Source organism: Rhodnius prolixus, unplaced genomic scaffold (assembly GCF_049639745.1).
Source record: "Rhodnius prolixus isolate KJV_2025 unplaced genomic scaffold, Rpr scaffold_19, whole genome shotgun sequence".
Taxonomy (NCBI): domain Eukaryota; kingdom Metazoa; phylum Arthropoda; class Insecta; order Hemiptera; family Reduviidae; genus Rhodnius; species Rhodnius prolixus.
The window spans coordinates 1,090,991-1,116,952 of NW_027411584.1; the positions used below are offsets into that span (position 1 = coordinate 1,090,991).

The 25,962-nt window shown below is 33.2% G+C and overlaps 1 protein-coding gene across 7 annotated transcripts in view; it reads right to left on the reverse strand.

Moving 5' to 3' along the window:
- Nucleotides 1-25,962, reverse strand: part of LOC141448320 (protein croquemort-like) — a 41,770-nt gene that overhangs the window by 2,521 nt on the left and 13,287 nt on the right. For 2 of the 7 annotated variants that reach the window (XM_074116623.1, XM_074116624.1), the window contains exons 2-10: nt 18,272-18,416; nt 15,955-16,081; nt 15,688-15,842; nt 3,373-3,514; nt 2,267-2,479; nt 1,829-2,043; nt 1,298-1,589; nt 467-540; nt 174-374 (exon numbers count right to left, since the gene is read on the reverse strand). In XM_074116623.1, the coding sequence (XP_073972724.1) occupies nt 174-374; nt 467-540; nt 1,298-1,589; nt 1,829-2,043; nt 2,267-2,479; nt 3,373-3,514; nt 15,688-15,842; nt 15,955-16,080 (1,418 nt within the window). In that variant the 5' untranslated portion in view covers nt 16,081; nt 18,272-18,416. Of the gene's footprint in view, nt 1-173; nt 375-466; nt 541-1,297; nt 1,590-1,828; nt 2,044-2,266; nt 2,480-3,372; nt 3,515-15,687; nt 15,843-15,954; nt 16,082-18,271; nt 18,417-20,494; nt 20,652-25,962 lie in introns of those variants that run through there. The other 5 variants (XM_074116625.1, XM_074116622.1, XM_074116626.1 and 2 more) reach the window with 4 other exon arrangements.

Sequence of the window (25,962 nt, forward strand, 5' to 3'; positions counted from 1 at the left end):
CTTTTATTTAAGCCCGAACGTTGAGTTAACTTATATTCCCATTCTGCACAATTGTAAAACACACTAACTGTATTTGTTTCTGATTTAAGTATACCCTAGTTTGCAAAAATTTATCAGGGTATCTGAGCGAAAAAAAAAAATAACAAAGATGATGTAGAATTAAAAATAATTACCTCCTGCTGTATGGAACAATCAGATAGAGATAGTAAGCCATCACTGCGACTCCTCCGACTATAAATAAAAATGACACAATCTGTCCGATCAAAGGTGCGGCCAACGCGAACTTCACTTGCCAAGCTAAACGGCTGGTGATCGTAGCACGTTGTTCAAACCATATCATCGGGAAATATATCGTAGGAACATTTTTAAATAAACTGTAAACAGAAGAGAAGCAGTAGGTTATAAAAGTTGAAGGTTATAAGGAAGCAAACTAACCTAGCTAATTATACAAACAAACTATATTAACCTAAACTTTTCTATTGGGGATAGCAAAATGTTGATTTGAAATCTTGCAGCTACATCCAGGGGAATGCCGGTTTCCTGGAACAAATAATGAATGGAGATAACAGAGTATTTCCTTGTAATGAAGAAAACCATTGTGTTGCCGAAGGATCCGATTAGTGGGTTGGAGATGCATGACTTTTTTGACGTCTGAGGGCCAGAATTTTATCATAAAAGTGTTGATGAAGAGCTTCAACATCTCCTCCGTCAATTATCCTTACAAACCAACCTTTAATTATGATTTTTTCTTGAACTTAGTGATAACCAGAAGTACTTTAAAAGATGCCAGGTTTGAAACCTGGATAAACCGAGATCTGCCAGCGCAGGTCCGACTATAACTTAGAACACTCGCTAGACTTCCTTTTAATTTTTAATTTTTCTTAATCTATCTTTGGGAAAAGTTATTGTTTTAGGTTTTCTAATGTAGGCTCGAACTCTAAAGGGCTCCGAACTCTTGTGTAGTGTTTGAATTTGAAGAGGGATTGAATGTATAGTTAAGATCGATTTGGGAGAAAATTCTTCCACATGATATGGAGTTTCCATTCTCTCGAATGTGGTGCTTAGGCTTTTCTTTGCATTTCTCAGATATGTTACCTTTTTTATCATTTTTTCATTTTTACAAAAAAATTCGTTCAAATTAAGAGAAAGTCGAGTGAGTGTGCATATCCGGATTTGTATTAACAGCATCTCCTAGGTTTCCATTATTCTCGTAACGTTACATACAACTATACTGGATAAAGAATCGCTAAGGATTTTGATAAGCGTGTGGGGATGATTTTTAGCAAAAGATACATACCGGTTGCAAAGTAATGAATAGAGTATGCTTCGCAGCATCCGGTCTCATACCCTCCACCTGATCCAGATAGAATTTATCGGCTAAATAAAAATGCGGAAACGAAACAAATCCTGGAGCACCATAACGGCACGATGTTACATTCAGTACACCAGCTGGACTGCAGGCACCATTGCAAAAACATTCATTACTCGGATCCAGCGTTCCATTATCGAAAGTATATTCATTTCCGGTGTATTTATATCCGGTAATGCCGTGGATAACTTCTTCTTCTTTAAAGGTCAACTTTAGTGATCTGAAACAGTCATTTTTATATTTGAATCATTCTGCAAAGAATTGGTTTTTTTTACACTCTTTTACTATTATCGTATATGCAGTCGGAGACTGGATTTCTAAGACCAGCAAGACTATGTCATCGCCACCCCAGAATTATATACAGATAAAGTTGTACATAAAATTGTAACTTTAACCAAGCGCTACTAATGAATGAAATTCTTAAAATACAGAAGATTTTTTTCCTAATCAATGAAATACCTGCACAAATCTGCCGAATAAAATTCTATTGCCTTTTCTTTAGTTTGATTCGGTGGAAACAATTCACCAGCCGATCCGTTCACCATATCGCAAGGCTCGTCATAAAAATTGGTAAAATTATAGTAATTCCAATTATGTAATCTTCCTAATTGGTATATATCATTAACACCTGTGTTCATATTAAATACACCTTCGAAATCACTAGATTCGTTTCTCTGAAACAAGATTATCATTGATTAAATCTCAGTCCACAAAGCCAACACACCACCATAATCAAGTTCAACTGATACAAATAATCAATGAAGTTTTTAGGAAAAAGTATTTTTACGCATTTTCGGCAAACAATTCGAAATGTTAACTTTTCTTTTAAAATGCTACTTCGAAACTGAGAATCTTTAATATCAGAAAATAATTTTTCAAAGCCAGCCAGCCATTCACCTTGTAAAACCATCCAAACTTATCGAATGGAATATCAACGCCGATGAACTTTGGCAAGGAATCGGCTATATCTAAGAGCGGATCTTTATATCCAAAGAACAATAGATCGCCCACTTTCTTCTGTATGTAAATCTTTTGCCCGGTTTGTATCATGGCGATGGATAAGGGGCTAGTCATCAGCCTGGACCAATCTTTAGCAGTGGTTGCGGCACTCTGTTGACATAAAAAAAAAAGTTGTACAAATGATTAATCTATATATATATAAAAATGAATGTGTGTCTGTATGTTTGTACTCGATAGATTCAAAAACCATACATCCAATCGCCGTGAAAATTTGGGAAATTATTAGGTATATCCCCGGGAAGGTTTTTGTATTTTTTTTTTTTCAAATCAGAGTTGGGGTTCTAGGTGCTCCCGAACAAATATCCCAAAAATATCAAAATAACATTTAATTAGTAATATGTATTAAAAGTGTAACCATGAAAACCATGAAAAACAGTTTTTTGCAATTATTAATACGAGAATAAATTATACCGAAGATGGTGGAAAATCAATTAAACTAAAAGTACTCAACAATACTATTGATGTTGATAATCGTTGGGAAGTACCATATTCTCCATTACTACTAAAAACGTATAACGCACACATAAATGTTGAGTACTGCAATTCAGTGAAAGCTATAAAATATATTTGCAAATACATATGTGAACAAAGGAAGCGATATGGCAGTGTTTGGGGTGGAAAATACAACTGCATCTAACGATGAAGTCACCCAATATCAACTGGGACGCTTCATAAGTAGCAATGAGGCTGTATGGCGTTTTTTTTTATCATTTTCCATTCATGAGCGATATCTAACGGTTGTTCATTTTGCAGTACATCTTGAAAATGGACAACGTGTTTATTTTACATCAGAAAATGTACATGCAAGAGCAAGATAATGTTATTGTTAATTTTCATTTCGATGGATTGTATACATTTGATCATTAATAAATTATGTTTGAGGTATCAAAACTCCTTTTTGTTCAACCACAGCAACGTGTGAACGGGTACAGCTAGTTTACAATAAATGTTATAATCTAAGATGGTTACTAAAAGCCAGTTACCATAGCAACTGCATTCAATGTCGTCACAATATCATCCAGCGTTCCGTTGGAGGACTCCTTATCAAAAAACCATTTTCTTGAAATTTTGAAAGTAACAGTGCCATTTGGATTCATCACAATATGCGTCTTTTTCTCTTCTATACTGAAACAAATTAGGATTTTTAAAATTTCATTTTTTTAATAGATATTTTTCATGGAAAACGTTGTTTTAGAGTGATTCTTATGATGTTGGATTTGATGTTTCAAAATTATTACTCTAATGTGGCCTAAAAACTCGAAAATTCGAAACCTCTGTTAAGCTGCTTGTTCAAAATATAATTTTTTTTTTATTATTTTTTGAAAATATAGTTCGGTAAAAAGACATTAGCGGTTTTTTATTAAATGTTTTGCTTTAAATTAATATTTCAGCACATTATATTTACTAAGACTGCCAATGCATCAAGTAAGTGCTGACACCGGTGGCTAATTGATGAACTAACTATTTTATATTCTTTTTTTTCTCATTGTTTTACATTTATTTACACTAAAAAACAGCTATAAAACCAAAATAATTGTGAAGCCCTGCAAAAAGATAAATCGAGTCAATTACAAGTGCACAATAAAAATAAACAACGAAACTGAATATGCGTACAGTGTACAGACCAGAGTTGGGCACTGATTAAAAAAAAAATTAAATTCTAAATTTAATTGATTAAATTTTTTAATTGATTGAATTTATTTTTAATTTTAATCAGAATTTATTCGGCGAATTTAATCGTAATTTTAATCATATGACAATTATTTAATCAATTAAATTTCAGATTTAATCGTTAACCAAACTAATTTAATCAAACTAAAAAAATTATGATTAAATCTGAGAATTAAATTGAACTTTAATTTTAATCACCGAATTAGTTCAATTTCAATCGTTAATCAAACTAATTTAATCATCCACTTTTATGGCTTTTCAACCAATGGTTCGAACCACGTTTTGGCGGGGCCCTTTTTCTGAGCGTCTTCAGTAAATACATTTCGGTTAATTTTTGTAGACTTGGACTTCTTCATGAGTATCTAGACCAGTGGTTCTTAACCTTTTCATAGACGCGGAACACAATTATATGTATATATTTTTCTCGCGGGATACTAACATTAAATAATTTGAAATTCGGTATTTAGCAAGAACACAAAATTAAATTAAAAAAAAAAGGAACAATTTTTTGTTTTCGTATCTTTCCTAAGTTTCTAAATTTCAATACATTTAAAATTGAAATTTCGCAAAACACTTGGACCATATTCACGGAACACCGGTTAAGAACCACTGCTTTATGTCTTCTACATTTATAGATCTGTGCACAAAATAACTATAGATTATAATTGAGAAAAACAAAGTGTATAAGAGAACAAAATTCCATATCAATACGTGGTTCACAGTGGGAGATATAGAACGGCCACAATTTTACAGAATTTCATTACCCAAAAAAATTTAAACCCTTTATATCTTCTACCTTTTTAGATCTGTGCACAAATTAACTATAGTTTATAATTGAGAAAAACAAAGTGTACAAGAGAACAAAATTCCATACCAATACGTGGTTCACAGTGGGAGATATAGAACGGCCACAATTTTACAGAATTTCATGACCCAAAAAAATTTAAACCCTTTATATCTTCTACCTTTTTAGATCTGTGCACAAATTAACTATAGTTTATAATTGAGAAAAACAAAGTGTACAAGAGAACAAAATTCCATACCAATACGTTGTTCACAGTGGGAGATATAAAACGGCAACAATTTACAGAATTTCATGACCCAAAAAATATTCAACCCTCTATATCTTCTACCTTTTCAGATCTGTGCACAAAATAACTATAGTTTATAATTGAGAAAAACAAAGTGTACAAGAGAACAAAATTCCATATCAATACGTGGTTCACAGTGAGAGATATAGAACGGCAACAATTTTACAGAATTTCATGACCCAAAAAATTTTCAACCCTTTATATCTTCTACCTTTTTAGATCTGTGCACAAAATAACTATAGTTTATAATTGAGAAAAACAATGTGTACAAGAGAACAAAATTCCATATCAATACGTGGTTCACAGTGGGAGATATAGAACGGCCACAATTTTACAGAATTTCATTACCCAAAAAAATTTAAACCCTTTATATCTTCTACCTTATTAGATCTGTGCACAAATTAACTATAGTTTATAATTGAGAAAAACAAAGTGTACAAGAGAACAAAATCCCATACCAATACGTGGTTCACAGTGGGAGATATAGAACGGCCACAATTTTACAGAATTTCATGACCCAAAAAAATTTAAACCCTTTATATCTTCTACCTTTTTAGATCTGTGCACAAATTAACTATAGTTTATAATTGAGAAAAACAAAGTGTACAAGAGAACAAAATTCCATACCAATACGTTGTTCACAGTGGGAGATATAAAACGGCAACAATTTACAGAATTTCATGACCCAAAAAATATTCAACCCTCTATATCTTCTACCTTTTCAGATCTGTGCACAAAATAACTATAGTTTATAATTGAGAAAAACAAAGTGTACAAGAGAACAAAATTCCATATCAATACGTGGTTCACAGTGAGAGATATAGAACGGCAACAATTTTACAGAATTTCATGACCCAAAAAATTTTCAACCCTTTATATCTTCTACCTTTTTAGATCTGTGCACAAAATAACTATAGTTTATAATTGAGAATAACAATGTGTACAAGAGAACAAAATTCCATACCAATACGTGGTTCACAGTGGGAGATATAGAACGGCAACAATTTTACAGAATTTCATGACCCAAACAATTTTCAACCCTTTATATCTTCTACCTTTTAAGATCTGTGCACAAAATAACTATAGTCTATAATTGAGAAAAACAAAGTGTACAAGAGAACAAAATTCCATATCAATACGTGGTTCACAGTGGGAGATATAGAACGGCCACAATTTTACAGAATTTCATGACCCAAAAAATTTTCAACCCTTTATAACTTCTACCTTTTTAGATCTGTGCACAAAATAACTATAGTTTATAATTGAGAAAAACAAAGTGTATAAGAGAACAAAATTCCATATCAATACGTGGTTCACAGTGGGAGATATAGAACGGCCACAATTTTACAGAATTTCATGACCCAAAAAATTTTCAACCCTTTATATCTTCTACCTTTTTAGATCTGTGCACAAAATAACTATAGTGTATAATTGAGAAAAACAAAGTGTACAAGAGAACAAAATTCCATACCAATACGTGGTTCACAGTGGGAGATATAAAACGACCATAACTTTACAGAATTTCTTGACCCAAAAAATTTTCAACCCGTTATATCTTCTACCTTTTTAGATCTGTGCACAAAATAACTATAGTCTATAATTGAGAAAAACAAAGTGTACAAGAGAACAAAATTCAATATCAATATGTGGTTCACAGTAGGAGATATAGAACGGCCACAATTTTACAGAATTTCATGACCCAAAAAATTTTCAACCCTATATAACTTCTACCTTTTTAGATCTGTGCACAAAATAAATATAGTTTATAATTGAGAAAAACAAAGTGTATAAGAGAACAAAATTCTCTATCAATACGTGGTTCACAGTGGGAGATATAGAACGGCCACAATTTTACAGAATTTCATGACCCAAAAAATTTTCAACACTTCATATCTTCTACCTTTTTAGATCTGTGCACAAAATAACTATAGTTTATAATTGAGAAAAACAAAGTGTACAATAGAACAAAATTCCATATCAATACGTGGTTCACAGTGGGAGATATAGAACGGCCACAATTTTACAGAATTTCATGACCCAAAAAATTTTCAACCCTTTATATCTTCTACCTTTTTAGATCTGTGCACAAAATAACTATAGTTTATAATTGAGAAAAACAAAGTGTACAATAGAATAAAATTCCATATCAATACGTGGTTCACAGTGGGAGATATAGAACGGCCACAATTTTACAGAATTTCATGACCCAAAAAATATTCAACCCTTTATATCTTCTACCTTTTTAGATCTGTGCACAAAATAACTATAGTCTATAATTGAGAAAAACAAAGTGTACAAGAGAACAAAATTCCATACCAATACGTGGTTCACAGTGGGAGATATAGAACGGCCACAATTTTACAGAATTTCATGACCCAAAAAATTTTCAACCCTTTATATCTTCTACCTTTTTAGATCTGTGCACAAAATAAATATAGTTTATAATTGAGAAAAACAAAGTGTATAAGAGAACAAAATTCCATATCAATACGTGGTTCACAGTGGGAGATATAGAACGGCCACAATTTTACAGAATTTCATGACCCAAAAAATTTTCAACCCTTTATATCTTCTACCTTTTTAGATCTGTGCACAAAATAACTATAGTCTATAATTGAGAAAAACAAAGTGTACAAGAGAACAAAATTCCATACCAATACGTGGTTCACAGTGGGAGATATAGAACGGCCACAATTTTACAGAATTTTATGACCCAAAAAATTTTCAACCCTTTATATCTTCTACCTTTTTAGATCTGTGCACAAAAAAACTATAGTTTTTAATTGAGAAAAACAAAGTGTACAATAGAACAAAATTCCATATCAATACGTGGTTCACAGTAGGAGATATAGAACGGCCACAATTTTACAGAATTTCATGACCCAAAAAATTTTCAACCATTTATATCTTCTACCTTTTTAGATCTGTGCACAAAATAACTATAGTTTATAATTGAGAAAAACAAAGTGTACAATAGAATAAAATTCCATATCAATACGTGGTTCACAGTGGGAGATATAGAACGGCCACAATTTTACAGAATTTCATGACCCAAAAAATTTTCAACCCTTTATATCTTCTACCTTTTTAGATCTGTGCACAAAATAACTATAGTTTATAATTGAGAAAAACTAAGTGTACAATAGAACAAAATTCCATACGAATACGTGGTTCACAGTGGGAGATATAGAACGGCCATAATTTTACAGAATTTCATAACCCAAAAAATTTTCAACCCTTTATAACTTCTACCTTTTTAGTTCTGTGCACAAAATAACTATAGTTTATAATTAAGAAAAACAAAGTGTATAAGAGAACGAAATTCCATTTCAATACGTAGTTCTCAGTAGGAGATATAGAACGGCCATAATTTTACAGAATTTCATGACCCAAAAAATTTTCATCCCTTTATATCTTCTACCTTTTTAGATCTGTGCACAAAATAATTGTAGTTTATAATTTAGAAAAACAAAGTGTACAAGAGAACAAAATTCCATACCAATACGTGGTTCACAGTGGGAGATATAAAACGACCATAATTTTACAGAATTTCATGACCCAAAAAATTTTCAACCCTTTATATCTTCTACCTTTTTAGATCTTTGCACAAAAAAACAATAGTTTATAATTGAGAAAAACAAAGTGTACAAGAGAACAAAATTCCATGCCAATACGTGGTTCACAGTGGAAGATATAGAACGGCCATAATTTTACAGAATTTCATGACCCAAAAAAATTTTCAACCCTTTATATCTTCTACCTTTTTAGATCTGTGCACAAAATAACTATAGTCTATAATTGAGAAAAACAAAGTGTATAAGAGAACAAAATTCCATATCAATACGTGGTTCACAGTGGGAGATATAGAACGGCCACAATTTTACAAAATTTCATGACCCAAAAAATTTTCAACCCTTTATATCTTCTACCTTTTTAGATCTGTGCACAAAATAACTATAGTCTATAATTGAGAAAAACAAAGTGTACAAGAGAACAAAATTCCATACCAATACGTGGTTCACAGTGGGAGATATAAAACGACCATAATTTTACAGAATTTCTTGACCCAAAAAATTTTCAACCCTTTATATCTTCTACCTTTTTAGATCTGTGCACAAAATAACTATAGTCTATAATTGAGAAAAACAAAGTGTATAAGAGAACAAAATTCCATATCAATACGTGGTTCACAGTGGGAGATATAGAACGGCCACAATTTTACAGAATTTCATGACCCAAAGAATTTTCAACCCTTTATAACTTCTACCTTTTTAGATCTGTGCACAAAATAAATATAGTTTATAATTGAGAAAAACAAAGTGTATAAGAGAACAAAATTCCATATCAATACGTGGTTCACAGTGGGAGATATAGAACGGCCACAATTTTACAGAATTTCATGACCCAAAAAATTTTCAACCCTTTATATCTTCTACCTTTTTAGATCTGTGCACAAAATAACTATAGTTTATAATTGAGAAAAACAAAGTGTACAATCGAACAAAATTCCATATCAATACGTGGTTCACAGTGGGAGATATAGAACGGCCACAATTTTACAGAATTTCATGACCCAAAAAATTTTCAACCCTTTATATCTTCTACCTTTTTAGATCTGTGCACAAAATAAATATAGTTTATAATTGAGAAAAACAAAGTGTATAAGAGAACAAAATTCCATATAAATACGTGGTTCACAGTGGGAGATATAGAACCGCCATAATTTTACAGAATTTCATGACTAAAAAAATTTTCAACCCTTTATATCTTCTACCATTTTAGATCTGTGCACAAAATAACTATAGTTTATAATTGAGAAAAACAAAGTGTACAATAGAATAAAATTCCATATCAATACGTGGTTCACAGTGGGAGATATAGAACGGCCACAATTTTACAGAATTTCATGACCCAAAAAATATTCAACCCTTTATATCTTCTACCTTTTTAGATCTGTGCACAAAATAACTATAGTCTATAATTGAGAAAAACAAAGTGTACAAGAGAACAAAATTCCATACCAATACGTGGTTCACAGTGGGAGATATAGAACGGCCACAATTTTACAGAATTTCATGACCCAAAAAATTTTCAACCCTTTATATCTTCTACCTTTTTAGATCTGTGCACAAAATAACTATAGTTTATAATTGAGAAAAACAAAGTATACAATAGAACAAAATTCCATATCAATACGTGGTTCACAGTGGGAAATATAGAACGGCCACAATTTTACAGAATTTCATGACCCAAAAAATTTTCAACCCTTTATATCTTCTACCTTTTTAGATCTGTGCACAAAATAAATATAGTTTATAATTGAGAAAAACAAAGTGTATAAGAGAACAAAATTCCATATCAATACGTGGTTCACAGTGGGAGATATAGAACGGCCACAATTTTACAGAATTTCATGACCCAAAAAATTTTCAACCCTTTATATCTTCTACCTTTTTAGATCTGTGCACAAAATAACTATAGTCTATAATTGAGAAAAACAAAGTGTACAAGAGAACAAAATTCCATACCAATACGTGGTTCACAGTGGGAGATATAGAACGGCCACAATTTTACAGAATTTTATGACCCAAAAAATTTTCAACCCTTTATATCTTCTACCTTTTTAGATCTGTGCACAAAATAACTATAGTTTTTAATTGAGAAAAACAAAGTGTACAATAGAACAAAATTCCATATCAATACGTGGTTCACAGTAGGAGATATAGAACGGCCACAATTTTACAGAATTTCATGACCCAAAAAATTTTCAACCATTTATATCTTCTACCTTTTTAGATCTGTGCACAAAATAACTATAGTTTATAATTGAGAAAAACAAAGTGTACAATAGAATAAAATTCCATATCAATACGTGGTTCACAGTGGGAGATATAGAACGGCCACAATTTTACAGAATTTCATGACCCAAAAAATTTTCAACCCTTTATATCTTCTACCTTTTTAGATCTGTGCACAAAATAACTATAGTCTATAATTGAGAAAAACAAAGTGTACAAGAGAACAAAATTCCATACCAATACGTGGTTCACAGTGGGAGATATAGAACGGCCACAATTTTACAGAATTTCATGACCCAAAAAATTTTCAACCCTTTATATCTTCTACCTTTTTAGATCTGTGCACAAAATAACTATAGTTTATAATTGAGAAAAACAAAGTGTACAATAGAACAAAATTCCATATCAATACGTGGTTCACAGTAGGAGATATAGAACGGCCACAATTTTACAGAATTTCATGACCCAAAAAATTTTCAACCCTTTATATCTTCTACCTTTTTAGATCTGTGCACAAAATAAATATAGTTTATACTTGAGAAAAACAAAGTGTATAAGAGAACAAAATTCCATATCAATACGTGGTTCACAGTGGGAGATATAGAACGGCCACAATTTTACAGAATTTCATGACCCAAAAAATTTTCAACCCTTTATAACTTCTACCTTTTTAGATCTGTGCACAAAATAAATATAGTTTATAATTGAGGAAAACAAAGTGTATAAGAGAACAAAATTCCATATCAATACGTGGTTTACAGTGGGAGATATAGAACGGCCACATTTTTACAGAATTTCATGACCCAAAAAATTTTCAACCCTTTATATCTTCTACCTTTTTAGATCTGTGCACAAAATAAATATAGTTTATAATTGAGAAAAACAAAGTGTATAAGAGAACAAAATTCCATATCAATACGTGGTTCACAGTGGGAGATATAGAACGGCCATAATTTTACAGAATTTCATGACTAAAAAAATTTTCAACCCTTTATATCTTCTACCTTTTTAGATCTGTGCACAAAGTAACTATAGTTTATAATTGAGAAAAACAAAGTGTACAATAGAATAAAATTCCATATCAATACGTGGTTCGCAGTGGGAGATATAGAACGGCCACAATTTTACAGAATTTCATGACCCAAAAAATTTTCAACCCTTTATATCTTCTACCTTTTTAGATCTGTGCACAAAATAACTATAGTCTATAATTGAGAAAAACAAAGTGTACAAGAGAACAAAATTCCATACCAATACGTGGTTCACAGTGGGAGATATAAAACGACCATAATTTTACAGAATTTCATGACCCAAAAAATTTTCAACCCTTTATATCTTCTACCTTTTTAGATCTGTGCACAAAATAACTATAGTTTATAATTGAGAAAAACAAAGTGTACAATAAAACAAAATTCCATATCAATTCGTGGTTCACAGTGGGAGATATAGAACGGCCACAATTTTACAGAATTTCATGACCCAAAAAATTTTCAACCCTTTATATCTTCTACCTTTTTAGATCTGTGCACAAAATAACTATAGTTTATAATTGAGAAAAACAAAGTGTACAATAGAACAAAATTCCATACGAATACGTGGTTCACAGTGGGAGATATAGAACGGCCATAATTTTACAGAATTTCATGACCCAAAAAATTTAAAAGTGGTAAACATGGTTAAATGTGAGTGTAAGGTGGTCCTATCTAAATATAGTGTGTGGTAAACATGGTTAAATGTGAGTGTAAGGTGGTCCTATCTAAGTCTAGTGAGTGGTAAACATGGTTAAATTTGAGTGTAAGGTGGTCCTATGTAAGTCTTGAGAGTCACTAACATGGTATAGATGAGACACCAGACTGGTAGAATGAAGGTGCCAAGTTTGGGAAAGGTGATAATATTGATAGAGAAGAGGCACCAGCTAGGCGGAATAAAGATGCATTGGTCCGATTCTGGTTTAACCATTGGCAATGTTTGGTTTTAAAAATTTAATCTCTCAAATTTTGATTAAATTAAAAAATTTAATCGTCCACAGTGATTAAAACTAAATTTGGAATTTAATTCAATCAATTAAAATTATGATTATTTAATTTTAATCTTAATTTTTAGTTATGATTAAAAATTTTAATTGATTAAATCCGATTAAATTAAAAGTGAATTTAATTTTAATCAACTAATTTTGGCCGATTAAATTTCTTAATTTTAATCGTGATTAAAATTAAATTTCGGTTTAATTCAATTGATTTTTAATTGATTAAATTTTTGCCCAACTCTGGTACAGACACAATTGCTGCAAGCAATAAGTTTTCGCTAGATAAGATTTCCGCACAATAACGACCTTTAGAATCAAATGAAAACATCATACGAAAATCGCTTGTCCTTAAGGGAGCTTCTAATTCACCTCGTGTCATTGCACTGCCTGGAATATTCCAGGAAGGTGACAAAACTATTTTGCTTGTTTAAACAAGTACAGTTCAAGCGGGGCTCTTTAATTCTATGCTCTAACTTTTAAATTTTATTTAAACTTAACACATTCACAGATGTTTTTACTAAAAATCATTGGAGTTGCATTTGGGTCATTGCATTTTGACCTAAATCTCTTATACAGAAAATAACTGTTTCAAACATTTATTTCTGGGGAATAATCATAATTAAGAAATAGACTTAGCACAGCTAGTACAGTACCACAGAATTAAGTCCTACTTAGATTTAAAAGAAGACAAAACAGTTTAATTATATATAAGTTAATTTTAATTTAAGCGAATGAAATCATTAAAATAAATGGAAGCTGATTGGAAGAAAGGAACGACAATGGTGATTGACTTTGATAGACAAGTCAATAATATTGACCTTTGCACTTCTCGGGCCGTAATGTACGCAATTTAAAAAAAAACATTTCTTACCTTAACTTATTAAAAATATGGCACAGCAAACTGTCAAACTAATTGTGCAAACTGTGAGATATTGTTATTATGACAAATCTGTCCATCACCATCATCTTGTCAGAGTCAAACATTAGTTCACAGCAATCATCGCTGATTTGATTAACCAACTAAGTAGAATTTATTACAAAGTAAAGGATTAAAATCTAGAGAGAGAATTGTTTTCATCATGTTGGTTTTATGGTGGCTAACGGTGGAGTGTTTTAAGGAACCCTAAATAATAAAAAGCAGGTTTTTACAGAATTAGTGGGGGATTTAGTGTGTGTGTCCCCCAGCGTAACTCGGAAAACCAAATCTCAGGACATTGCTTTGGGGGATAGGGGTAAACGTCCCTCTAGTTGTTTTTGACGTGAATACGTCTTTAAATTTGAATCATATGGTGGCAATCCAAAAAATCTAATGATAACAAAATCGGTGGATACAGTTTGGCATTATAGTTTCGAATCTATCGTCTACATCCAAAATTAAATTAAACCACTGGATAGCTAAAGGATCAAAGAATTCATTACGATAAGCGAGGACTGTGACGCATCGCGCGCGGTGGAGGGGGAAGCGCCGCCATTTTGAGATCATTTTGCTGCGATTCGAGATTTGCAATGAGTATAACTTTTGACTCGGAGTAGCTACGATGTTCGTTTAAGTTTTAATCGTCAGCTGTCGTCACAATCTATCGATTGTACATAAAACACTAGTGTAAAATAGTGATAGTAAATAAAATAAAGGTGTTAGAATAAAAAAATATTATCAAAAATATATAATGTCGGCCTTTACGCGTCGAAAAGCCAATACCAAATACAGAGATCGTATAAGGTTGGAAAGGGCTTCTCAAGAACAATCGAATGGTAAAAGTCGCAAAGCCGGTGGAGTCGCCATATATCGCAACATCAATAGCTTCACTGATTTTAATAGAGTTAACATTGACATTTCGGAAATTTATTAGGAAATGAAAGACGCAAAAGCGTTGTGATGTCTGTCTAGTAAACGAAAAAGGCCAATGGCATCTTCAAATTCGTACTTGGGCATGTGTATATCCACCCGGGCACAGCGTTGGCAGAAATTAAACTCTTTATGTTACGATCGTTGTTAAAATATTCCAAAATCATCTCTAAAATTATACCCGATTACGAGCCTGATCTTACTACACCAATTATGATAGTTGGAGACTTTAATGTTGATGTCTCACAAAACCGCTCATTGCCCGACTTCATGCTCAACGAGTTCAATTTGTCTAATATTGAAACTTCTCCAACAACGTTAGGTAATACCTATATTGATTTACCAGAAATCTCGATGTATCTTGTATGCCATTTGTGTCGTACTTTTCGTATCACAGACCTATAATTAATAAAGTTATGTTGTAACACAGTAATTATTTGTTTCCTTGATTTCATCCTAAATACATAGATAAAAATATTTTATATAAAAAATATAACCCGTTACGAAAACGTATTCACGTACAACACACGGCCGTGTCCATGACACAGCCACAGTAGAGCTTTTTACAAATTTGTCTGTCACTCGCTCAGTTCCACCCTAGAACTCAAAATCAGTCCTGTTCATCCTGCACAGTGTTCTAACTTAGTGGGCCCTTAGGTAACACCGTCCCAAGGTTTATGTAGCATAAGTTCTGTAAGAGTTGTAAGATTTTTATTTCGCCTTCAGTGGTTATCCACTTGTGTACTTATGTACTTCCGGTGCAAAGTAGCTTTTAAAGAAAAAAAATTGACACCATCTTTTCCTTTTTACAAAAAATAAAAAAACATATTTTTGCCGACAAAAATTTTGAACAATTTTTAACTTACTTGAACCTGTATGGACCCATTTGTTGAAATCTCGGTTTATTGAGCTTCAGCTCATCCGGGTTTGTCCAGTTGTGAAAGTAGAAGTTCATGTACATCGGTACTGGAGTGTCCCGCCAGAGTGCGAATGTGTGCGAACCTTGGATGATTTGCATTTGCTGAAAAGATGGAAAAATTATGAAACAATAGTGACTAAATCAATAAGGCATCATCCTTTCAATTGTTCTTCACCTCTAATTTTTATTAAAAAGTAAAAAAAAAAATTCTTACACTGTGCAGTATATTCGTAAAAATTTCTGGCCACGTGAAGAATATAGTTGTACCAAATATGCAGAATAATGCACCGATTGCACTGAAAATGTACAGCTTCACATTGATATCATGCGGCATGGCCATACTGAAAAAAAAAGAAGGAATATAGTGATAAACAAACTGATAACTTGGATACAACGATAAAACAAAAATCAAATTTATTTCAAACAATAATAAATATCTTTTTATTAAATCTATTATTTATTATTACATAAAAAAATTATTATTTTTTTATTGAAGAAAATAATAAATGAGAATTTTAATAAATAAAGTGATTACTAAGTAGTATACAGGGTGATCCATTTAAAACGCACCAATCGCTAATAACTTTTTAGGAAAGCGGAATTTCGAAAAAACCCACGAAGTAAACTATATGTTATTTTTGGTCTAGTTATCAAATTTTCCTCTCCCGAGGCTGTACCTTTATTTTTTGCGGAGTTACGGGCAAAAACCCGATTGGGGATCCATTAGGACCACTGGTTTTGACAATGATTATGAAAACTACATACAAAACTATAAAAAATGACGTTAACCCCGTTTCGATATTCCTAATATTTGTCGAGTTAGATAAGATCAAAGTTACAAATTTATCTATTCGTGAACGGTTTTCGATATTAATTTTTCCACCTGAAATACACGTTTTGGGTGGTCCTCTGACTGCGAAAAATGTTATTTGTGATGCAAATTACAAAAATAATAATAATTGAAGATTTTAAAACATGTAGTGTAATGTAATGGTTATGGGTGAGTCAGGATAAATTTGTTTTATCATCAAATAAAAGCAATCATCACATCATTGCTTTGTACCCCGTATGCAAGACTTCTTGACCTATGATTACGGTAAGAATATCTTGCCAGGTTGTTGGTCTAGTGGTCAAGAGCGTGGCTTTGTAAGTGGGAGATCCTCAATTCGAATCCCGCCTATGACTACATTTTATTTAAAAAAGTAATGTTTTAAGTAATAAGAATGACTGCATACGCACGATTCGAACTGGGGATCACCCACTTACAAAGCCACGCTCTTGACCACTAGACCAACACCCGCCCATCCATGGCAAGATATTCATACCGTAATGTTAGGTCAAGAAGTCTTGCATAAGGAGTACGTTAAAATGATGTGATGGTTGCTTTTATTTGATGATAAAACAAATTTATTCTGACTCAGCCACAACCATTACATTACACTACATGTTTTAAAATCTTCAATTATTATTATTTTTGTAATTTGCGTCACAAATAACATTTTTTGCAGTCAGAGGACCTCCCAAAACGTGTATTTCTGGTGGAAAATTAATATCGAAAACCGTTCACGAATAGATAAAATTGTAACTTTGATCTTAAATATCTCGACTAATATTAGGGCTATCCAAACGGGGTTAACGTTATTTTTCATAGTTTTGTATGTAGTTTTCATAATCATTGTCAAAAGCAGTGGTCCTAATGGAACCCCAATCGGGTTTTTGCCCGTAACTCCGCAAAAAATAAAGGTACAGCCTCGGGAGAGGAAAATTTGAAAACTAGACCAAAAATAACATATAGTTTACTTAGTGGGTTTTTTCGAAATTCCGCTTTCCTAAAAAGTTATTAGCGATTGGTGCGTTTTAAATGGATCACCCTGTATAGTGTCAAGAAAAATTATTTGGGGGTAAGAGAAAATTTATTATTTTCGTTTTACTTTATTTAATTTATTTAGTTGAAATACCTCAAAATCGAAAAACTATTTCGATTTAATGCATTCGGAAGACCCGAATAAAAATACGAGTTAAATATCCTTTAGCCGGGAAGTACCCCTTTACTGTTTGAATTTTCCAATTTTTTGTACATTTCCTGTAAAATATTTCGAACGATTTTCTTTAAACACATTCTAACCTGGTGGTTCACAACCTTCATTAGAAAACCACTTTTTCCAGGGAAACTCGATTAAGAGTTGAAAACGAGATGGATACGTTTCTATCTAACCTAATAGTTCAGTAACACGGTCGAACGTTTCCGTAACAGCGTCTGGTTTCATACTGACAGATGTAGGTGCACAGTGCGCATGCGCCAAAAAAGCTGACCGCAGCACTAAAGCGGCCAAATTTCAAAACTGTACTTACTTGCCAAAAAAACCCCACGCCTCATAAGTACACAACAGTGTGGTCTTTTTTATACCATAAGGGCAATTTTAATAAGCAGAAGAAATTCTCAGTTTGAATGAAAAATCCAACATCAGATGGTACCACTGTACTGAATAGATATTTCAATTTTGTCAAAACTTTTTAAGTCGTTAGCGTACTGGATTCCCACGCGGAGATCCCGAATTAGAATCCTGGCTGCTTGCCCTTAGATTTTCTCTACCAAGGAGTTTCTCACAGCTCAATTCTGTTGATGCGACAGTATTGATGGTAGCGAGAGAGCACTTTTAAGAGGTCGGCAATGCACTGAAAATAAAACCAATATGAAATAAGTCCAGTAAGTCTTAGATGATGGAGCGCCTTAAATGAAAATAAAAAAAGTAATGAAAAATGAAAAATTTAAGAAAAGTCTGAACTTTGAGAGTAGAATTAAGAAAATCATACGGGATGTTCACACCAGGTTTATAACTTTAGAAATAAGACTTTGTTTTGTCATAATACCCAAAACAAGTTTTTGATGAAGGTATCTAAATAAAGCTAGGTTTTCGTCCTTATCATTAAAGCAATTCACAATAGATTATTTTCCCTTGAAGGATCTTTAATGAAGGTGTCCGGAAAATTGATGCTTCGAGTGACATTAACTTGTTTACCTTAGTGGAAAACAAAACTATGTTGATCGTCTAAAATAGATATTTGACTGGTGGGAGAAGGAAAAGATAGATTAAGTGAGTTAGAATGTGGAAATGCATTTTCTTACTTTTGGTCGTCATGATTAATATGTGTGACCTTGAAAAATATGGTATTTTTAATTGGGGAATTTAATTTTCCGCAAAGTATTTCCTTCCGGGAGTAGATATTTTGTCCTGATTTCTGTGTATTTTGGTTGCATACTCAAAGAGTGTGCTAGCTTAGCGATAAAAATCTCACCACCGAAAGTGCCACTTTTCTCTATAAATTTTCTTTAAGTAATTTGAGATTTTCTTGAAAATGAGAACTACGAGTTTCTAAATACTTTGCTCTTTTTTTTCAGTTTCACGCACTTAGTTCCTAAAACTTTAATTTGAATCATTTTTCTGGGAGAATTCATTTTTGGAGGTTCAGAGGAGGGACTAGGATTGATTTATCTGGAATAAATCGTTATGTCAACGAGTCTCTTGTGGCTGCGGTGCCGTCGGGTGTAGGTCCCGTCCCGCTATCTAACTGGACAGATACCCTCTATAAAGGTTACCTGTTTCTGTAATGTACGGTCCTGTAACTTATGTACTTGTTATGAGGGGATTAAGTGAATATTGTTAAAATGGAATTTAGAAAGTATCTCCTTAGAATAGTTCACTTTCACGAAAATGGCTCCTAGGCTTTTCTGTAAACTTGGTTGGAGTAGACTTCCCAGTAAAGTTCAGGGATAAAATTTCAGTATAATGTAGTACGGTTTCACAAACTATAATGTTGCTGGCTACAAAAATGGCAGACAGATTACAGTAATGGTAATAAAGGGAGATTCTATAAAACTATGGCAGATCAGTTACCTAGACAACCATGGTTTTTAAGAGGACTGTCACTAATAAAAATGGGTTGTTACGACAATAAGCAGGCTGAGAGCGAACCACGCGGAGTGTGTGGATCGTATCTACACAGGATCAACAAAAATGTCCTCTCTCCTCTTTGCGTAGATTGCTGATGAGGAGGAGGAGGATTTCAAACATATATAATAATGGATATGTCCACGTTATGTAGTAGAAAGGAAACGAATGTCTGACGACTTATACAGGTATTTAGATGCACCATTTCGCTACGAAGACATAATATTCTCCACCAACATCTATGTGCTTAAATCTGTAGCAGAGCTAGCAAAAGAAATATGAGTGTATTTAAAAGTTATAGCCGATTAGAATGAATGGAAGAAAATGATTAGAGAAGGATTACGGTGATTTTAATTTCGGTTAAGCTATAAGGATGGCAGGAATATAGAGTACTGATCCATCCATTAGTTGTAAGTTTGTATGTAAATATTTGTATATAGATGAATGTGTGAAGCGAATGTATCTATAAGTAAGAATGGAGAGTGAGTGATATTCTAGTGATAAGCACCTAGACGATGCTGGCTTTATGGCGAAAGTCAATGCCAAAAAAAAAAAAAAATGTAGCTGAGAATTGAATCTGGCTCAAATATTCCCAGTTTGAAGAACATTGGATTAATTAAAACCTTGAGGATATTAGAGTGTGTCTTAAGCCCAGATTTTTTTTTAAAGTTTTCTTATCCCAGCCGAAAGAAGAAATTCTTATTTTACTTATTGATTTATTTCTAATCTACTGATGCACACACTGAACACAACTCATACGATACAGCCGCCGTGGTGAAGTGTAGTAACTAGTGGAACAATTACCTCGTCAAAAGAACCGCCGTCACTCAGTAGAGTAGCACGGACACTTCAATTCCGTTCAACCACACACTCACGGTCAATAATAATAACCAGCTACACACTCTAATTTCAATCAACAACCAGGACACACTCTTTTCTTGTCATTGTCACACACAACACATCAAAACACAAACTGACAAAACTATAAAAACAATTCAGAATGAGTATATTATTTGTAATCTTAGAAGCTATAGATGTTACCCTATTCGTCATTGTCAGATATATCTTATCGCGTAGAACCAGCGAAATTATTTGACTGTTACACATTTTTTAATGATAGTGTGATTCTTTTTATTTTTTATCGTATCGATAGAAAATAAATATAATTTCAATTATTACTAAATTTTACTCAATTACTAAATTTTATTCTACTAAGAGAAGTTATTATAATCGAAAAGATGTAAAGTAAATAAACTAAAGTAATTGTTTATTTTCTCAGGCCGGCTTTACGTCCAATTACCAATTAGATGTATACGGAGGCGACTAGCGAACATTACTATAAATTTCTTTTATTAGCCATTAAATAAAAATCCAAGGCCTAGAGACCGGGAATCGAACCCACTAAACCAACAATACATCTTAGCCTTGCGGGTCTAGTATCTTAACCGCTCGGCTACCGTGGCGCCAGGCTAGTTGTACTACTTGTTAGCCTGTTTGTCCGTATTCACCGTAACTCAAAAACATGAAAATCGTAGTCTTTTTTCTGTATATTTCCCTTAAGTACTAAATCATAGAGGTCTTCGCAATAAGGCTTTGATTAAAATCATTCCTCCCAGAATCACTACTTTACTAATAAATTTTCAGTTCTTAAGATTTCCTTAAAAAACTGCAGAACCGATTTTCTTTTAACCTGAGGAACTAATCGCATACATTTAGATCTATTACTTTTATTAGAAATTTTTTTTCCAGGGTAATTCCATTAAGGGAAATCCTGATAGAGGCAGATGGTTAGTTTTTCATCATAAGCACCATTACTGTACTGTCTTGCTAGTTATATAATACTGGTGATGATTATGTGATACGAAATTTCCTGATTTGAAGAAAAGTGGCTGACTGAAAAGTGCCACTTTATTGGACAGATTTTGGTGAAAATACCCTCCTATCATCTCGTTATGGTATACAGGAAAATCCTCTACCGGAAGTAGCTATTTCACTTTCTCGAAAACGGATACTCTGTAAACATCGCATTGGTTGGGAGGGGGCAGGCTTCTTTGTGAGCAAAATAACGTTGGTTTTTGGTCCAGGGTTCTAGTTTGTGTAAGTGATTTTGTTGTGTGGAGTCCGAGTTAGAAGATAGAATGGCCGTTATCTTCACATCGTACAGAAGTGCAGAGCAGGGTGTTCAATTCAGATGTGTATATAGAGAAGCGATCCGAGGATACTCTCTTGAGGTACAACCAGCCCGTGCTAGAGAGTGGTCGGAAGAGGTCACAGAACCGGAAAATATGTATTTCCGGTAAAAAACCCTAAATCTATCTTTAAATTTTTTGTAAGAGGAAGAATGCACACGAAAAATTGCATACGAAATGATGCACGTGCTTTGAGTGCCTCAAGGAATGCATTTTGCGCCGACTTGCATGCGCTCACCTGTAGATCAAAATCAATGTGTTTATAAGTGACAATATGGTTAATGAATTTCATCAGCTTTGTGGTGTAAGCCGTCGCTCACTGCACTGGCTTCCTTCAGACTACCCCGCTGTCTGTCGATCAGTAATGTAATTACGTAACTCTTTAACATATGTTGACCTCAAATTCTTTCAAACTTTACACCTTTTCTGATGCAATTGCGCGACACTAATTTGACCCTTACTTTAGTAAGGGTTGGCTGGTCCAATCTACGTCACCACCAATACCACCAATCAGTCATGGTGCCCGTTTTATGTCCGGTTTATTGGAAGGGGATTCTTCTGGGTAGAACTTGAAGACATCGATACTTTTTGCTCCGAAGAAATAATCCGTCGTCAGGTCTGAGCGATACCTGTGCTTCCTCAGTATGCTTTTGACGAGTTACTAATAAAGAACTTGTTCGACCACCTTTTGGTCTGCGTTTGGAGTCCGAAAACTTCAACTTTACTCCACCCTCATGATCTACAGGCAGTACTTGAAATTGTGTGCTTTGAAACTGCAAAACAGTTCAGGTCTAAAGAGGACAACAAGTCTAACGTCCGGGCATCCATGCATGGTGAACCTTCTTATTTTGGTTCACCAATCGGAACTGAGGAAAACAAAGTTATGAATGGGACCACAGAATTTCCTTCCAGTCACCTTCATATTTTTACTACCTCTTACCTAGGGTAAGCATTAAGATCATGAACCATTTTTTTTGACTTCCGATTTATCACCAGAAATATCCGTTTAGAGGCTCCCCCTGAGTCCGAAAAAGTGGTTTTTAAATCAAATTTCCAAAAAACTAAAAATTACAGAAGTTGACAATTTGTATTTAGGTGAGGCTCCAAAAAGGGAACTTAACATACTTTACAGTAAGTTCCCTCAAAACGGAAGTCAAAATCCCTCAAACCAATGGGATTTTTCACTTAATTCAGATTTTCCCGAAAAAAAAACTTCGCTTTTCTTTAACCACGCACACACAATTGTGCTCATATTGATCCACGACTTTTCTTTTCAACAGCTTTCCTAGTGGTTTTTAAATCAAATTTCCAAAAAACTAAAAATTACAGAAGTTGACAATTTGTATTTAGGTGAGGCTCCAAAAAGGGAACTTAACATACTTTACAGTAAGTTCCCTCAAAACGGAAGTCAAAATCCCTCAAACCAATGGGATTTTTCACTTAATTCAGATTTTCCCGAAAAAAAAACTTCGCTTTTCTTTAACCACGCACACACAATTGTGCTCATATTGATCCACGACTTTTCTTTTCAACAGCTTTCCTAGGAAATTAAATTATGGACATTTTTGGGAGTGGGGAGGGGTTTATAAGCTATCAGCTGTAGTGCAATTGGGGTATTGGGGTATAACATATACGAGCTTATGACCTTCATACTATTAAAGAAATATTTGATGGTAATTTCCAGAATCCGGAAGTAGAAGGGTTTTTATTCACGTATTCAAGATTTCCTCTTTGTTCTAAACAACTTCCTTTGAACTTTACTATTCAGTAGTTATAATTGATAAAGTCCGAAACCAGTCAGTGATACGATAAACTTGCGCTTTACGGCGGATATAATCAAAGTTATTATCTAGGAGTGCGGATCTAACCACATTCTAAAAATAATTGTTTACTCGACTAAAATCTAATATGTAAATGTTTTTCAAGTGACGTAATATAATAGTTATAATTTTCTTTGTATAGGCAAGGCCATACCTTTAACCGACAGTAATTCTTGATTATAAGATAGTAATTTTCTTGAAATTGAATATATTGATCACAATATAAGTTAATGACGTAATCATTTCTGCGATGGTGCGCTTAAATAAACACTAATCTAAATTGGTAGGGTTAAAAGAGGGAAACCTTGGGATGTCCACCCGCACAACACACCTCCTTCTTCATTCCTCTGGCATTCCTGAGGGAAGAGGCTGCCATAGAATTTCCCCGGGTAAAATTTATTGAAACCTCCAAAAAAATTTTTTTGACAAGAATAAAGAAATTTTGCTGTAATAAGTTAAGAGGGGAGGTAAGAACTAGCGGAACAGCCTCCTTTACTTCCAACTGATTGCCAAGCTACGGTGTCATCCCCATTTCCTGTGCGCCGCGAAGCACCTTGGAAATCGCTAACTTCTTGCATGGCTGCATCCATTTTAACATGGTCAACGTATATTTTAAACTATTGTTACATAATTCATTAATGCCCATAAAGCGTGTCAGACATCTTGCTTTTTTAGATTAGTTTTTTGCAGTTTATTTATTGGCCTTATTAATCATATTAAGAAGTGCTTATTACTAATTAAGATCATATGCATACAGTAAGCACAAAAAAATAAAAATAAAATAAAACACACTTTCAAGGACAAAGAGTACACCTGAATAATTATTAGCTTTTAATATGAACTCTTAAATTATCATAAATTTACTGAAGCGGATGGAAAACAAAATCTGATAACTTTTTTCTTATTGCAATGGCCATCATAATTAACACTAAACCTGCCACGACCGGTCAATTGACCGTTTTTTAAATTTGGTTTAAATTTTCTAATTACAGCGTCATCATACCGCCATTAAACTTTACGACTTTTCCTAAAATATGTACACAATTGTTTTCTTAATATTCACTTCTTTTTTTTCCTTCCGGTAGGAAAATAATTGATTTTTGAGAAAAATTTGTAGTCCGTCTTAACTACCGCGACCGGTCATTTGACCGGCTGAATATCTTCTTATTTTAATATTTTATTTTATTTATTATTTTTTTTTTTTTTGAAACAGAATTCTCTCGAAAATTCAATTTGATAATGCATTTATTGGATTATTGTTTGCATGTGGTGCATATGAGGCGAAAAATGTACGATATTGCCCTTTTCACTATAATAAAAATAGGGACGAGCATTCTCTCTCAAACACTGTGAGCAGAAATGTATAGGCGGAAATTTTGAGGTTTATTCGAGTGGATCAAAGAAATAATCGTTTTCAAATCGATAAATTTGCTTTGATTTCTAAATTTTGGAAAAAATTCGTAGAGAACTGTCAAAAACTGTTCTAACCAAGAGCATATATCTCTTCCAAGGACATTTGTTCCCAACAAAGTCAAGATGCAGATTTACTCAGTACTTGCCAAATAAACCGGACAAATTTGGTATCAAATCCTGGCTAGCATTCGATGCAATAAAAGGCTTTCCATTTTTTTGGGGGAAAATGTGAAAGCAGAGAACCTTCAGTACCGCTTGAGGAGATTGTCGCTCGGAAATTAGCAGAAATGTATATAGCTCGTGGAAGAAATACAACCGTAGAAAATCTCGGAGATGGCCTCAACAAATAGTTTTCAATAACCTAGACTTAGCATGGATAAATGCATGGATTTTGTATTAAAAACTACCGGAAGTGAAATTTCAAGGCAAAATTTGTGTTTCCATTGCAAAAGCATGGACAAATACTAGTACACGAACAAGTGGTCGGAAAATAGCCAAAAAAGATACTGCAAAGGCAATAAGTCTAAAAAAATGCTGTCGAAACTGTAACGGGAAATTTGCAATTGAGAAGCCTATAATTATAAAAAATGATGCAAAAAAGAGTAAAATCTACGAGATTTATTTTTAAACAAAAGAAACTGCGCTTTTTTATTGTTAAATAATTATCTTTATTCTAAAATAAGAAATTTAAGTGATTTTAAAGCCCCGGTCATTTGACCGGTCATGGTAGGACTAGTTATGCATAAATGTCAGTAGGATTAGTGTTAAATGTATTTTGAATTTACAATTTATGGCAAAAAGGAGTCCATTTCATCGTAGTCATGTTCACTAGAAAGGTACCACTTCCGAA